At 50.2% G+C, this 16,177-nt stretch overlaps 1 protein-coding gene across 1 annotated transcript in view; it reads left to right on the top strand.

Annotated features, from left to right (window-relative positions):
* Positions 1-2,749, top strand: part of Cacng5 (calcium channel, voltage-dependent, gamma subunit 5) — a 7,817-nt gene extending 5,068 nt beyond the window's left edge. The window contains exons 4-5 of the mRNA XM_013037803.1: positions 2,028-2,173; positions 2,450-2,749. Coding sequence (XP_012893257.1) covers positions 2,028-2,173; positions 2,450-2,707 — 404 coding nt within the window. The 3' untranslated portion in view covers positions 2,708-2,749. The remainder of the gene's footprint in view (positions 1-2,027; positions 2,174-2,449) is intronic.
* The last annotated feature ends 13,428 nt before the right edge of the window (positions 2,750-16,177 follow it).

The following is a 16,177-nucleotide window of genomic DNA, read 5'->3' as shown; positions in this document are numbered from 1 at the left end:
AAAAAAAAAAAACAAAAACAAAAACGGGGGCTGGGGGTGAGGAGCCTGGAGGATGGGTAGTGGATCCACGATGGATGGATGCATGCATGTGCAGACAGATAGATGGAAAGAAATAAAACACATCTCTCAGACATCCAGTATTCTGACTGCCACCTGACTCACAAGTCACTGTATGATCCTTTCCCAGCATTTTGTCAACATTGCTTGGAGACACAGTGGCAGTGAAATTGTCGTGCCCAAATGTCATTCTTCCTTTCTCTTTCCTTCCATTTATCCATCTGTCCATCCACCCATACATATATACACTCCTTCTGTTCATCTGTCCACCCATTTTTAAATCTACCCACAACACACATCTGCCATCCATTCTTCTGTTATTTATCCTTCCACACTTCAGGCTACCCACACATTTTTAACAGTATTTTCCTCCTCAGCCTCTCCTCTCTCCCTCCCTTCCTCCCTTCTTTTCTTTCTTCCCTCCTTTCTTCCCTCTCTCTTTCCCTCCCTCTCTCTTTCCCTCCCTCCCTCCTTCCCTTCCTCTCTTCTTCCCTCCCTCCCTTCCTCCCTTTCTTTCTTTCTTTCTTTCTTTCCTTCTTTCTTTCTTTCTTTCTTTCCCAGTCCTGGAGTTTGAACTCAGGGCCTAAGCTCTCTGTCTCTGAGCTTTTTTGCTCAAGGCTAGCACTCAATCACTTGAGCCAGAGCTGTACTTCCAGCATTTCAGTGTCTAATTTAAGATAAGAGTCTCCTGCGTGAACTTTCCTGCCTGGACTGACTTTGAACCATAATCCTCAAATCTCAGCCTCCTGAGTAACTAGGATTATAGGTGTGAACCAGCAGCATCTAAACCAACATTGCTTATTTTTTTAATGACAGCCTCTCCTTTCTAACCAACCAGCCCAGAATACCTAAAATGTACACCCCTGAGAAGCACTCCTTTGGCCGTCATTATTTTCAGTTTGTCTCTGTGGAAGTGCATAGGTCTCCTCGTAGGGGAGAGAGTGACTACCTTTATTAGCCACATTCTCTTCCTGCCTTCCTCCACACACTTCCTGTGAGCAGTGGGCACTCATGGCTCCCACTCCAACCCCTGAGGTCACAGCTCCCAAACCTGTCTTTGGTTTAACTGACTTCTTGAGCCCCGACCCTGACCTCTAGCAGCTATCTGAGGCTCCCGGGACATCCGCAGTGGGTTACACATCCCAACTGGGCTGGGCCCCATTTCATTGTTTTAATTATAACTATACATAACTGCACCCCAGGCTAGCACCTGAGTTAGGTACAAAGGGAGGTTTGAATCATGTTTTTGTCTCTTTGCATTCCACCTTTGAGATATTCCATTTGCATGAAAAAATGCAAATGGGATTAAACCTGAACCGGCTCAATGCGGAGTAATTAATTAGTTACATCTTGATTCGATTACCGTGACTCATTGATGGGACGGATGCCTGACGGCGTCACTTGCACAGCGGCAGTTGGAGGTCGGGCCACAATGGCCTCTTGATCCAAGGCGTGCCCAATTCTGGACCAACTCTTTCCATCTTTCCTGCCCAAGGATCTTTGGTAGCTGTGCAGACTCAGGCCGCTGGGGTAGACTCCACAGTGATGGAGACACCAGACCCCTGCCAAGGGCCTTACCTTAGTTCTCAGCTGAGTCAGAGTTACTTGCTAACTCAAGAGTTCACAGTCCAAGTTCACCGGAGTATGACCTGGGAGCTTTGAAGACATGGTACCAGGGCCCAGCCCAGGTTTAGCGGATATGAAGGTCCAGGGCTGGGCACAGGCAGGTGCATCTGATAGGTGTGGGCACGTAGAAGAAAACCACTAGGCCTGGCCCATGGCTCAGGGCAGTGGCTTTTTCTTTTACCTGCAACTATCTACTATCTAAACAGAGTCCTCAGAAGGGAAACTCCTGCTCACCTTGAACTCCAAGTGGCTGGCAGCTTTACCCCGATGGATACCGCATACGAAAACTCCCTATTCCTCCATGCTGAGCCCTCCCCTCCCTCTCCTCTTCTCCCCTCCCCTAGGCCTCTCGCTCGTGGTGGGCCTGGTGCTGTACATCTCCAGCATCAATGATGAGATGCTCAACAGGACCAAGGATGCAGAGACCTATTTCAACTACAAATATGGATGGTCATTTGCCTTTGCTGCCATCTCCTTCCTCTTGACAGAGGTAACTAGCTCACCCCGCTGTGCCTTGCACCCAGACTGGGCTGGGCTCTGCCCCCCAGGCCAGGAGGAGGGGGGCATTCTGCAGCACCCTAGACCCCTCCCCCCTGCCCCTCTTCATCTCCAGAACATGTCGCTCTCTGGCCTGGCCAGCTCTCCTGCACCTGGGAAGTCCCCAGGGTCCACTCCCCTCCCCCCACCCCTGCTCACCCCCACCGCAGCTCCCCGCAGCTGTGCGGCCAGGACTAGCAGCGAGCTCCTCTGTTTCTCCTCCCTGCAGAGTGCTGGCGTGATGTCTGTGTACCTGTTCATGAAGAGGTACACTGCCGAAGACATGTACAGACCTCACCCGGGCTTCTACCGGCCGCGTCTGAGCAATTGTTCTGACTACTCGGGCCAGTTCCTCCATCCTGACGCCTGGATCCGGGGCCGCAGCCCCTCCGACATCTCCAGCGACGCCTCCCTGCAGATGAACAGCAACTACCCAGCTTTGCTCAAGTGCCCGGATTATGACCAGATGTCCTCCTCACCCTGCTGAGCCCCAGCCACCTGCCTACCTGGACTGTGGACAGCTGGACAGCCCTTCCCCCATCTCCTTCCCCTGCCTGGCCCCTGAGCCCCAAGTTGGCAGGTCCAGGCCACCCCTGCTTAGCCTTTGTTACTTGACTTGTCCTCTCCCTGCTTGTCCCAGAGTAGTTCTAATGGCCAATGGAAATGTGGGAGCCTGGGATTCTGGAGCCCGGGGGCTGTGCTGATTGGCTTAGACCACGAGTGAGGCTCCGCCTCTGGCGTGCCAATCATAGCCCAGACTCTGGGAAGCCTGTAGGGCTCCACACTAGGAAAGAGGCCATCCTTGTTCTAGTTGTATATTGTTCCCACACTCCCAACTTCCTGGCCCCAACTAAGGCCAGCTCTAAAGTGCCAAGTTCCTGACACAGACACAACCGGACTCCAGTGCCTGCCAATTGGCCTGGCCATCAGGGCCAAAATGGGATTGATCTTGAGGTCTGGCTGGCTCTGAAACATCAAGTGGGCAGTCCCTTCTGTGATGCTTTGTTCTTTGATGTCACCTGCCTCTCTCTCTGCACAACACACCTGTGTGTGCCAGCCGGGTTCCCAGGCTCGCGATCTTTCCACTCCCCTTGCCTCTAGAATTCAGTTGCTCTGAGCCAGGGGCCAGGAATCAGACCCCGCCAATGAAAGTCACAAAGAGGCATTAATGGCTGAAGCTGTCTTCATCCGCATGGCCCCCAGATAACACATGGACCATTGATAACATGTCGATGCCTTAACCCAAAGAAGTGACTCCAACAGTGAGAATTTGAGAATCTGGCTGATTGGAATTCAGAGCACCAGGCACTGTGTGCGTGCCTGAGGGCAGTATCCCTACCTACAGGGGCCGTATTCCCGCACCCAGGGTCCTGACATTGAATCACGTAGGCAGGTGTCTATACCACGTAAGTAGAAGGCAGCTTTCAAAGGGGCAGCCTGGGGTGTGGAGCAGATTGCTAGTGCTTAGTACATTCTGAGTCAAAACAAGACCAACTCAGAATGATCCAGCTGCCCTCCCAAGGCTGCCTGCCTGGGAACATTTTTCGGCATTGCTCATTTTATCCTAATGCCAGGGAGCATCTGCTGCCCGGTTATGTGACATATGTAGGTAATCAGATGCCTCCAGAAGGCCAGGCAGCGTGATAGCTGTTTTCCTGGTGGGAAATCTGAGCGGAGAGGTTGGACACATCTTCCCCCCGAAGCCCACGAGACCAAAATGGCGGAGGGAGGAGCCGCCGTCACCAGCTGTACAGCCTGGTTCTCCGCTCCACTTAGACGTCTTTGCTTTCCTTTTGGAAACTTTGAGAAGCAGAACAGCGTTACGCTCTCCTTTCGCGCTGTATTTTTGCTGTGCCCTGCTTTTGTCTCGCTGTCCTCCGGATCCCCTCAGGTTGGGTCGCACAGAGCCACAGTGGGCAACCCAAGGGCTCTGGAAGCCTCCCAGTAGGCGATCACACAGTAGAAGGACACAGCTTTTCGTCAGCACAGGCTGCCATACACAGCCACAGGCCGGGTAGGTCCAACAATAGAAATGTACTGTCCACGGTCATGGAGGCCGGAAGTGAAGATTACACTGTCAGCCGCAGTAGTTTCCTCTGAGGCCTCTCCCCGTAGCTTGCAGATGACCAACTTCTGGTTACGACCTCACGTGGACTTCCTGCCCAGATGACCCAGAGGGCTCTTAGTTTGTATTCCCTCTTATAAATCACTCTGGGTGAGGACCTACTATCCAATGAATTTAAAATTCGTTTTCATTTAAAGTACCTTTCTCCAAATATTGTCATATGCTGAGGCACTGGGAACTAAAGACACAAATTGGAGGAGGCTATGGTTCAGCCCCCACCAGGCAGACTGTTTCATAGCCGGATTATTTCATCTGCCTCACAGCATGGTAAAGGGCAAAGGTAACCTAAACCAATTCTTGTCCCAGTGCGATCATTACTCACTGCAGATCCTTGGGCGATCCCTTCTGCCTTGAGAAAATTGGTTGGAAATTGTTTCCAAGGCTACACCCCTCCCCTCCCCCACAGCCACAGCTCTGACAATTGAGTTCCTTTTGCTCTTCTAGGCCACTTTCCAGCTCTGTCTGCAAAGTGGCAGCGGAGGTCGAGACCCAGCTTTCTACTCCACCAGCGCCGTGTAACAATCGTGCTTCTCTGTGGCTGTTGGTTACACAATGACACCTAAACCCCAGTGTTCCCAAACCAGGGGAATCAGTCAGAACACTTGGGAACAGCTAGGAGGCACTTCCAAGCTGGACAAGTTGTGCCCATGTCAAATTTGTGTCAATGTAATTAACTTCTACAACGCACCTCGTGCTGTCTAAAGCACTGTTTCTCTGTCACTGTGGCAGGCTTGTTGTCATGCATATGGAAAAAAATAGAATGCACTCTTAAATGCACACTGAGCATCGGCTGTGATGTCATTAGGATGGGCCTCCAGCCACCGGGGGCATGCTGGGAGCCAGGAGTGTGAACCCTTACAACACGGGCTGTGCATGGATCCTTGGAATGGACCTGTCACTTTCTTCCCTCACCAGGGATTGGATGATTATCAATACCGTGCCGCCACCATACTTCCTTGTTCTTGAGACAGACCCCAGTCACCATTTCCATGATTCAAGGAGTTTCATTGCACATGCAAGTATAGCAACTCAACTCAGAAATCATCTATTAGGGCCTTTCCTGCAATATAGTTTCTGGGTTGGGTGGGAGGGGTCCATAAGCACAATATAAAACAGAGTTAGAGGAGTTTGTTGGGATTTTTTTTTTTCAAACAAATGGGAGGGGTAGGATGATGAGCCAAGATGTGGTGACGTGACTTACAGAACTAAATTACTGATGTTAGGAGCCATGAGAAGGAACAGCTCAACAACGGGTCCTTTTCATCTGAGATCGCCACCCTCCTCCTCTGTGGCTGAGCGACATTTCCCATCTCCCAGTGGGGAGAATAGTCAGTTTTCATAGACTCCAAGGGGAGGAATTGCAGGCGAATCCTGTGTTCCACAGGCTTAGACGGATGCCCTCAGCGGGCAGGTGGTAGGAGAACCCCCTCCTCCAAGTGGTTTTTAGGGTTCTCTGGGAAACCAGAACCAACAGGACTCGTAGAGAGAGAATTAAAGAATTGGCTGGTGCACTTGTGGAAGTGAACCACTCCATGAAAATCTGACGGGAGGGTGGGGCAGGGTTAGGGTGGGGGAGGTTGGCAGGCTAGAGATTCGGGGAAGACTTGAAGTTCAAGTCCAGGAATAGACCTCTGAGGGGAAGCCGCCTTCCTCAAGAGAAATCCTTGTTCCGTTCATCCCTTTAGCTGATTGTTAGGGAGGATAACCTACTTTTATAAATGTCTCCTGATTCAGATATTAATCTCCAAAAGTCACCTTCACAGAAACATTCAGAAGAAAATATTGGACCAAATGTCTGGGCATCATGGCCTAGACACATGAAATAAATAACACCAGTGGATAAAAGGAAGGAAGGGGAAATGGTATTCTATCTTGAGCGCTGGGCCTTGTTAGGTAGCTGAGGCCAGCTGCATGATGGGACCTTTTGCCTCCCTCCCTCCCTCCCTCTCTCTCTCTCTCTCTCTCTCTCTCTCTCTCTCTCTCTCTCTCTTTCTCACTGGTCCTGGGCTTTGAACACAGGGCCTGGGCTCTGTTCCTGAGCCTGTCTGTGCTCAAGGCTAGCGCTCTACCACTTGAGCCACTTCCAGCTTTTTCTGCTCATGTGGTGCTGAGGAATGGAACCCAGGGCCTCAGGCATGCAAGGCAAGCGCTCCACCACTGAGCCACCTTCCCAGCCCTGCATCTCTCTTGTCTTGACTTCCACCTCACACTCGATGAGCACCCTCATCTATGCTAATTTGACACTGATGAAATTAATTAGCCTTTGGAATGCAAACAGTCTAGTAAATGAATGCAGAAGTGGACAAATGAGCTCCGAGCTCTGGCGAGGACAGGCTGGAACCGCGTGGGAAGCAGCTGGTGGTTTGGGCCCAGTCATGGTGGCTGCTTGCTGATCCCTGCGGTGGGAGAGACCTGGTGACTCTAACCAGGCCAGAGGCCCCAGCAGCCCCACAGGGCTGTGTATCCTGCACGGCGGCTGCCTTTGCTGCCTGGATTCCAGACGGATGGACCACTGATGTTCCAGCTGACAGATGTCTTCCAGGACCCACGGTGTCCGGGACACAGCCTGGGGTTTTGATCCTTCATTCCTGCACAGCTGACATCTCAGGATTCTCGCATCCTGGTGTGCTGTGACCGTGGACAAACCACACCTCCCCTGGCCTGCCTCAACTTCCTGGCACGTAATTGAGAGCCAGGAGTCACCGTCCTCTCACTGCGGGGATGAGAGTCTCTGCTGGATGGATGGTGGCCCTGGGGGAGTTTGCGCACAGGGTTTTTCCCTCCTGGTTTCAGGGAAGCAGTGGCTCTTGTCAAAGGCCCGGGTCCCCATCAGGCTACTGCCCGTCCACCCCCTCCCCTCATGTTTTCTGTGCATCACCAGCAGAGCTTTTCATTCTTGGAATGAGAGATGGAGAAAGTCATCTCCAGCTCTGTCCCAACCCTGAAAGCTATCCATTTAAAACAGGCAAAACACAACCAGATGCTCGCTTTCAGCTACCAGGGAAAAGAAGAGGAGGAACTTCCAATCCAGCATCTGGGAAACACTGCATGGATGAGGCCCTGGGTAACATTCAAGAGCAGATGGGAAAGTAATGGGCACTACATAGTTAGAGAGTATGGCCGGGGTGGGGAAAGATGGGAATGAGGGAAGGGGTGACATGGCTCAAGAGGCATTGTACGGGGTAAGCTGAAACCCCTTTGTACAACTACTTAAGATTTAAGAAAAAGATCAGCAGACACCAACTCATGCAAAGGGTAGAATGGGGCTAGTCAGCTGGAAGGCACCGTGTTACACAAATAGGAATCACGGTAGGGGAGAGGCTCATGGTTCTAGGCCGGCAGGTTGGGGGCTTGACTCCCTGGCCTTTAATCTGCAAGTGCTACAGCCCAGCTCTTGGTCAACGAAAAGTCACAGAGCCCAGAGAGTTCTGTGGGGAGGAGCTGGGGAGCAGTGGCAGGCAAGAAATGGGGGGATGGTGCTTTGTGGGCAACTGAGGAAGCTGAAGCTTCCGGCACCTTCCTTGCTCCCTCGCAACCTGCTCTACTCCCGCCACTCCCGCCTGGACAAGGCCTGGCCAAGCTCTCAAGTCCATCAGCTCATGCCCAGCTGCCGCTGACCTCTTTCCCACATGCTGGTTTTCATTGGAGAACAGCGGTATTCTGTCCTTGAAGGCTAGGGTGAGCAAGCTAGCTCTCCCTCCCACAGTCGAGGTCAAGGATGGACCAGAGGAAGGCTCAGAGACTCCACACAAATGGAGCCTCAGGACTCCAGCTAGAGAGTACAGGCCAATCATTATCCCTGGCCCTCGAATCATTCATTTAACACTCTGTAATCAGGAAGAAAAATCAGTACTGCCAGGCACTACTGGCTCACGCCTGTAATCCTAACTACTCAGGAAGCTGAGATCTGAGAATTGAGGTTCAAAGCCAGCCAGGGCAGGAAAGTCCATGAGATTCATCTCCATTTGACCATCAGAAAACCAGAAGTAGGTCTATGGCTCAAAGTAGTAGAGCTCTAGCCTTGAGCAGAAGAGCTCAGGGATGGTATCCAGGCCCTGAGTTCAAGCCTCATGGCTGACCAAAAAGAAAGAACAAAGAAAGAAGGAAGGAAGGAAGGGAGAGAGAGAGAGAAAGAAAGAAAAAGACTGAGGACTTTGAAGGTTTCCTGTTGGGCCACAAAGAGACCATGTATCATCATGTTTACAGCAGACTGAATCAGCTTTTATTTTAAACCCACCCACACCCACACACCTCCCACCCCATTTTAGCTGCAGTCCGGTCTGTGTGAAAAGCACTATGAAACTGCCATGCTACTCTTCAGAGTAGGTTGTTGTTTTTAACAACAAGGTGAAGAGAATGAACCAATTCCACAAGAGCCTCCAACAAGCTCAGGGCCCCGAATGTCAAAGCTGGACAGAGCCTGCAAGGTCAGCTCACAGGCTTGAGGTTTGCCCAAGAATGGGTTCACCATCTTGAATCCAGACACAGTTGTTGATGAATGACCTCAGCAGGAAAGTCCCTGTGAGACTCTTATCTCTAATTAACCATTCAAACACCAGACATGGCATTAGGGCTCAAAGTGGTGAGAACACTAGATTGAGCAAAAGAGCTCAAGACAGCACTAAGTCCTGAGTTCAAACCCCACAACCAACACACACACACACACACACAAAATGTTCAGACCATAGTAGGTTCTTTGCAAACATTATCCCCCTTCACTCCCTCAGTCCTGTGCATAGAAGAACCTGAGACCGAAAGTCATCACAGAGCCGCTAAAATGTGCCACGGTCTGCAAGTTCTATTTCCAGGATACATGAAGAGCTGGGCACCTATAATTCTAATGGCCCAACTTGGCAAATGTACCACTGCCACCATCAGAGACTAGGTGCCCACCATGAAGACAGAAGGAAAAAGGGGCCCTACGAGGGACTCGGCTCCACCTCCCGTTTCCTTGCCAGGTATGAGAAAGGCCCCATAGGTCAGCTGCTCCAATCCGCTTCTCCCAGGCCTCCCAGCTGCCTGGGCCGGAGAATGCTCCATATTCTTTCCCAACGAGTCCTTAGATACTCTCAGGTGAGAGCTGGGCATGGCTGAGCATGCCTGTAATCCCCCTGAAGCAGCAGGATCAAGGCCAGTGTGGTTTTCATGGAGAGAATTGATGAGAAAAAAAAAATCCACGTAATGGTAAGGTGTTTCTGGAATTGGGAGAAAAGAGAGAAAAAAAATGATCTGTAGACACCTGTAATAATTTACCCATAATAGTTAAATTAGTCGACACACAATTTTGTTGACTACTATTATTTATTTACCACCTCATTTAAGCCTGCTTCTACTCAGGGCTGTTTTTTTAAAAAAAATTATTATTATCTTTAAGTAGTTAGACAAAAAAGGTGCCATTTAACAAAGCCGTTTATGAATACAATACATCTTGATCAGCGTCACTGGCTTTCCATATCCTCACCCATCCCTCCCTGCCCACGCCTTCCCTTACTTTTCTTCCTTTTGTATATACACAGAGCATTCTTGACTGCATTCTCGTCCCCTTCTTCTCTTTATTTGTCCACTCTTCTCCTTGTGGCCCCACCCTTTTTCTTACAAGTAGCGGTTTCCTGGCACTTACCTTGTTAGGCTTTGCCTCTGTCTTTCTATATCTATCTATCTATAATTGTAAAAATACTGTACAGAGGGGTTACAGTTACATGAGTAAGGTAATGAGTTCATTTCCTATGGAGCATTGTTACCTCCTCCTTTGTTTTTCCTTTACCATCCCTTCCCTCCCCCCTCCCCGATTTCCACCCCCCCCAAATTGTAAAGTTTGTTTTTAACATAGTGTCTTGTACATCTCATTGTTACAATGGGTCAACCTGTATCCTGTATGCATTTTGTTATTTTCCTTCACCTCCCCAAATTAGAAAAATGTATATACAAGATGCAGGACACCGGAATCAAATACAGTAAAACCAGGCATTTTTTTTGCCTTTGCCTTTCTAAGGACTTACACTGTCTGACTTCGGTCTTGACTCTGTGGCCGTTGGCGTCCCACCGTCATATTTACTTGTAGGTTTAGAGACTCATTCTTGCTTCCACATTCTAAGTTCCACACGCAACCATGACTCTCTGGGCCCGACTTCATTTAACACGGTTTTCTCCAAGTCTTTCCTTTTTTTTTTTTTTAAACAGATGGTTCCTGAAACCATAAAACTGTGATGGGAAGGAGTAGAGCATGCGATAGGGCTCCTAGGCTCAGGTAGAGATTTTCTGAATAAAGATCCAGGAGCGTAACTAATCAAAGAAAGCCTTGATCAATGGGATTGCATCAAACAAAAGTTTCAGCATGGCAAGGACATAGCTAATAAGCTAAGAAGAAAGCCCACAGAAAGGGAAAGGCTTTAAGGAGTGCTGAGGCCTGACCTCGGGGCCTTACACTCTCACTTAGTGTTGTTTTTCTCACTCAAGGCTGGTGCCCCTACAACCTGAGCTCTACCTCCACTGCCAGCTTTGTGCTGGTTAATTGGCAAATCAGACTCTTGAGGAATTTTTCTACCGGGGCTGGCTTTGAACCCTGATCGTCAGATTTCAGTCTCTGGAGAAGCGAGGCTTACAGTGCCTGAGCACCTGCACCAGGCAGGTCCCCTGCTTTCTCTCTGTTTTGAGGACATTAAATAACAGCATCACAAATCCCACCCACCCGCCCCCAAGAAATCCACTCTGATTAACTTCCTCAAGAATGGCCATGTCCTTCACCGGGGCTGAAGAGGCACGGAGCGAGGCTGGCAGGCCTTGCGAGAGAGGCTGGGCATGTCCCACATTCTCCTTGTCACAAGGCAGTGTTACCAAGGAGCCCACACGCCCCTTCTGCTGCCCCCCCCCACTGGAGGGGGCCTTTCCCAGCCTCCACCCCTCCACTGTGAGTCACCAGCTCCTCCAGTCCCAAACCCCACAGGAAAAAATGCAAATGGAGTTTGGTGAGTGGGGAACTAAAGCCTCCTCTGTGTGGGAGAGGATGTTATAATATCAGGTTGTCGCCAAATTAACGTTATTAAACAAATGGGCAAAAATAGCAACCATAATTATTCCCATACAGTAGATCAATCTGGAGCATGTGTGTGTGTGTGTGTGTGTGTGTGTGTGTGTGTGTGTGTGTGTGTGTGTGTATTCCCCCCCACCTAAACGCAGGGCTGCTGTCCTCGGTCCTGCTCCTCTGGTCCTTCCTTCTTTTCCTTCTTCTTTCTTCCCAAGATGTTGCTGACATGGAGGCATCAGCAAGCAACCAGAACCTCCCTGCTTCCTCAGAGAGGGGTATAGCAAGGGGACCATGAGTTCTCCCGTGCCTACCGAGTGCCAGCACCTGGCATCTGGAGCTTGGTTGAATCTGTAGAACAATTGAATGAAGAAAGCGCTGTTGTTCCTGTTGGACAGATGAGGAAACCGAGTCCAGGGAGGTTGTTTAATTTGTTTGACAGGCACTGGGTCATTAGTATGAAGGCCCCAACCTTACCCTTTGCCCGTTGCTCTTTGCCCTTGCTGCCCACACGCTCCTCTGACCGACACCTCTCCACCTCCACCTCCTTCCTGCTAGAGAGCTCTTGAAACCAAGGCCCAGTGGAGTATTAGTTGGATCGCAGATATTTCCAGATTTTGAAATATTCACCTGTATATAACGAGATGCCCTTTAAGGAAGAGATCCGAGTCTAACCATGAAATTCATTTGAGCTTTTTGTTTGTGTTTTTTTTTTTTCTGGTCATGGGGCTTGAACTCTGGGTCTCTCAGCTCTTCAGCTCAAGGCTAGTGCTCTACCACTGGAGCCACAGTGCCCCTTCTGGTGGTTTATTGGAGATAAGAGTTTCATGAACTTTCCTGCCCCGGGCTGGCTTTGAACCATGATCCTCAGATCTCAGCCTCCTGAGTAGCTAGGATGACAAGCGTGAGCCACCTGGCTCTCGTTTGAGTTTTATAGGCCCCTTATACACATAGCCTGAAGGTGATTGGAACTTTATTCCATGTTGTCTTTGTGTTCCCTAACTTCCACTCATCATGTTCAGCTGAGAGCTTCAGCAGCGCGTCCAGCGGTCTTAGCCTGGGGTTCCCTCCCTTCCCCTGCCTCTGTGAGAGCCGGCAGCCCCTCCACAGCACACTGTGGGTAGGCAGAAATGCAGTCTGTCCTCTGGGCCGTGTGGGAAGCCACCATGGGGGCACTGGCCGCGTTCTTCTACCCTGGGTGGTCACAAAGGATTCTGGGTACTCACAAGAAAAAGTACATTGTAGCTGATGGACACTGGGTCTTTCCCGCAGGACACTGAATTAGTGTTGTGCACCTGGGGTTTGTTTGTGGTCACGAGGGGTCAGGTGTGGAATTTTCCATTTGGGGGTGTCATGTGGTTCAGACTTCTGAGCATTTGGAACTGAAGATTCATACATTAGAGCTTCCTGGCCTGGACCTGCCCACAAGACCCCAGCTCATCACAGCCCGAGCCTGAGCCGTGCCTACACCTGAATCTCTCCAGGGACAGCAGGGCAGGGGCAGGGGGAGGGAGGGAGCAAGCAGAGGCTGCTGCCTGCCAATTTGGTATAGGGACACAAGGTCAAGGCGGGGACTCTGGCAGGTCCAGGCAGAGAAAAGGGGGTTCCCGGCACAGATCTGGTTCTTGCAAGACCAGGCTGGCCAGCTGGTCTCTTCATCAACAAGGGAGGAAGGAAGGAGGGAGGGAAGAAGGGAGGGAGAGAGAGGAGGGAGAGAAAGAGGAACAGAGGGAGGGAGAGGAGGATGAAGGGAGGGAGGAAGGAAGGAAGGAAGGAGAGGGAAGGAGGGAGGGAAGAAAGAGGAAGGGAGGGAAAAAGGAGAGAGGAAGGGAAGGAGGGAGGGAGGGAGATATAAACTTGTAATCTAACATGCACAAGTGCTTTAAGCATGGGTATTTGCAGTCTAAAGCTGGTATTATGAGGTGACCTCTCAAATCATGCATTTGTTTAACACAGAACAGCTCTCCCCAAGAAATGTTCTCCCCCCGCCCCCCAACTTCAAATGCTTCCTAATTTTTTACAAGGAAAAAAGTGCCAACTCTGCCCTCTGATGGCCAATTTGTTGTAGTCTCCTTGGAACAGAATGGCCTTCGAGGCTCAGACAGGGAAATGCAGAGGGATGGGTGGCAAGATGGCTGGAGAGGCAGCCGCAGGCCGCCTCCCCCCAGCCATCCATCGGTCGGCACTGGCAAGGGTGTCTGCAGAGAGAGATGATGAAAATTTGGTCCACGAAGAACCTCCAAAAGGACTCTGAACCAAACCGGAGGCTTGCCTTGCCACAGCTGAAACTTCCGGAGAAGTTGCACATCTTGAACAAAGATTCCCTCTGAACCACAGGCTCCCACACGTTGCTAGCAAAATGGAGCTGTAGATCTCCCAAAGCCCTCGGTCCTAGGCCTAAATGTGGCTTGGTTTCTGTGTTCCCATCCAGCGCTATTCTGTGGCTGCTTGTGTCTGTTGCGTGGGTGTTCCCAGCCCCCAACCGCTGGACGGCAGCAACGGCCCCTAGCCAGCCCCCCAGCACCAGGCCTCTCTAGGAAGCCAGTGTCAGGTCGTATCTTCATGGGTGACACAAATCTCCAGGTCTGGAATATTTTTATTATTCTTCCTGGGCCTACCTGCATTCCTTCTGCCCCCCAAAACATGAAACAGAAGTGTACCTTTCTTAAAACGGCTTTAGAACGGCCACTTCTTTATCACTTTTGTATGTTTTCCTTCAGTACTGGAGTTTGAACTCAAGGCCTTGCTCATTAGGTAAGTACTCCACCACTTCAGCCATGCCTCCAGCCCCGCTTTTTGCTTTTATTCATTTTTTAACTGTGTTTTTTTGTCTTTTCTTTTTTGGTACTGGGGATCGAACCCAGGACATTGCACTTGCTAGGCAAGCGCTTTGTCACTGAGCTACATCCCAGCCCTTTTATTCATTTTTTAAAACTAGGGTTTTGCGTTAAGCCTGGACTGGCTTGGACAGCAGTCCACCTATTTCTACTTCCTCCTTGACTCAGATGACAGACATACTCTATCATACCTGATTGTGTTTTTTTATTGATTGAGGTGGAATCTCAAGGACGCTTTGCCCAGGCTGGCCTTAAACTACAATCCTGAATAGGTAGGGTTATAGGTGTGAGTCACCAGAGCCCAGCTAATTGGTTTTGTATAGGCCCGAGCAAGGCCAGGAGGAGGCTCCTAGAAAGACTTAAGTAGCCATAGATGTTTCCACTAAACATACCTTTGGCTGGCCAGGAATGGTGGCATATGCCTTTAATTTCAGCGCCCAGAAGACTGAGACAGGAAAAACATGCCTTTAAACGCACCCTGGGAAACATAGTAAGGCTCTGTCTAAATAAAATGAATAGATATATGGATACATGTATGGATGTATGCGTGCATGCATGTATGTCCTTATAGCATCCTACATCATCGGGGGCAAGACCAACCGTGATCAGATTCAACAGCCTTCTTGAAAAGAAACACACCCAAAACCCACTGCAGTTCAAATGCATTTATATCGGAACAGGAAAAAAAAGTGTCAGCCAAAATAAAAGGGATAATTGCAACACACACACACACACACACCAAGCTTCCAACTGTAGAGCAGGTGCCCCCAGCCAGGAAGACAGTCATCGGAGGCTGGTGGATAATTAAGCTGCAGACACACACAGAGCAGTTCTCTGGCCAGAGAACATTGCAGATTGCCCCGAGCTCCCATCATCCAGAGCCAAGGAGAAGACAAATAGGAAGAATCTGGTCACTACCTCCAAAAGCTTCTATTGCCAATGGACTGTAAGAATGCGGGAGCCAGGGAAGGGGTTGGGGTGGGGGGAGTAGGGAGGGCGGGCACGGGAGGGCAGGTGATAGGCCTCCAGGCTGAGCTGGAGTTTCTTTTTTGGCTTTCAACTCTCACTTTCCAGTGCTCCCCCCCCCCATCTTTGAGAATGTATTTTGAATTAGATCTAACTCTATGACTTCATGAGCCATAGCGTCCAAGTAAGTTTCCTGACATCATTGAGGCCCTGCTGTCATTGGCCAAGGGGGCCATTAAAGAAAGGAAGCGCCCCCTTGGTAGAGCTCAGAGTACAGATGCTCATCTGGAAGGTTCTGGCATCTTCCGGGCAGAGCAAATCTCCCCCACTGTTTTGAAGCAGTCATTTTTGTGCTCTGAATTTTTCCTGGCTGTGGCTCAAAGCCAACTGGCTTCAACTTTCAACTACGGTCCACAGACAAGTTCTCAGTCAACAGATAATGGGAAAGCTAGACCTTAAGTAAATTCCAGCCTGGGCAAGGGAGCCTAATAAGGCCAGATGACCCACAGGGACTGTAATCGGACAAGGCTTCCCTGAAGAAGTTTAATTTAAGCCTAGCTCTGAAATGAGTGAGATTACCTCTGAGAAAGGTGAAGGGGAGAGCGCCCGGGCATGTGCAAAGGCTCTGGGGTAGGAGAGGAGAGTTGAAGAAGCACTTTTGTTGAGTTGAAACTTCCTCCCAAGCCAGACAAAGCAGAAGACAAAGGCCTGTGGTGCCCTGGGCCAGATGTTCTCAGTTAATTCTCAGCTTCCAACGCAAGGCAGCGCCCTCCTTGGGGAAGAGTGTCAGGTCAAGGTTTCCCTGTGTGCTGTGTTCGTTCCAAATCGACCCCTAGAAAAGTCAGGAAAACACTCACAATGGCTCAAGTCTAACTGCGTGCCAGGAGCCGGCTCGGCCTTTGGTGGACATAAGTTCTCTCTCCAGTCGTCCAGTGACTAAGTAGAATAGTGACTGCCCTCCCCACTGGTTGTGGACAGAACAGCAGCTGGGAGAACCCAGATCACTTC

This window comes from Dipodomys ordii, unplaced genomic scaffold (genome assembly GCF_000151885.1).
Source record: "Dipodomys ordii isolate 6190 unplaced genomic scaffold, Dord_2.0 Scaffold7, whole genome shotgun sequence".
NCBI classification, from domain to species: Eukaryota; Metazoa; Chordata; class Mammalia; order Rodentia; family Heteromyidae; genus Dipodomys; species Dipodomys ordii.
This window is presented reverse-complemented; position numbering and strand designations above follow the sequence as displayed.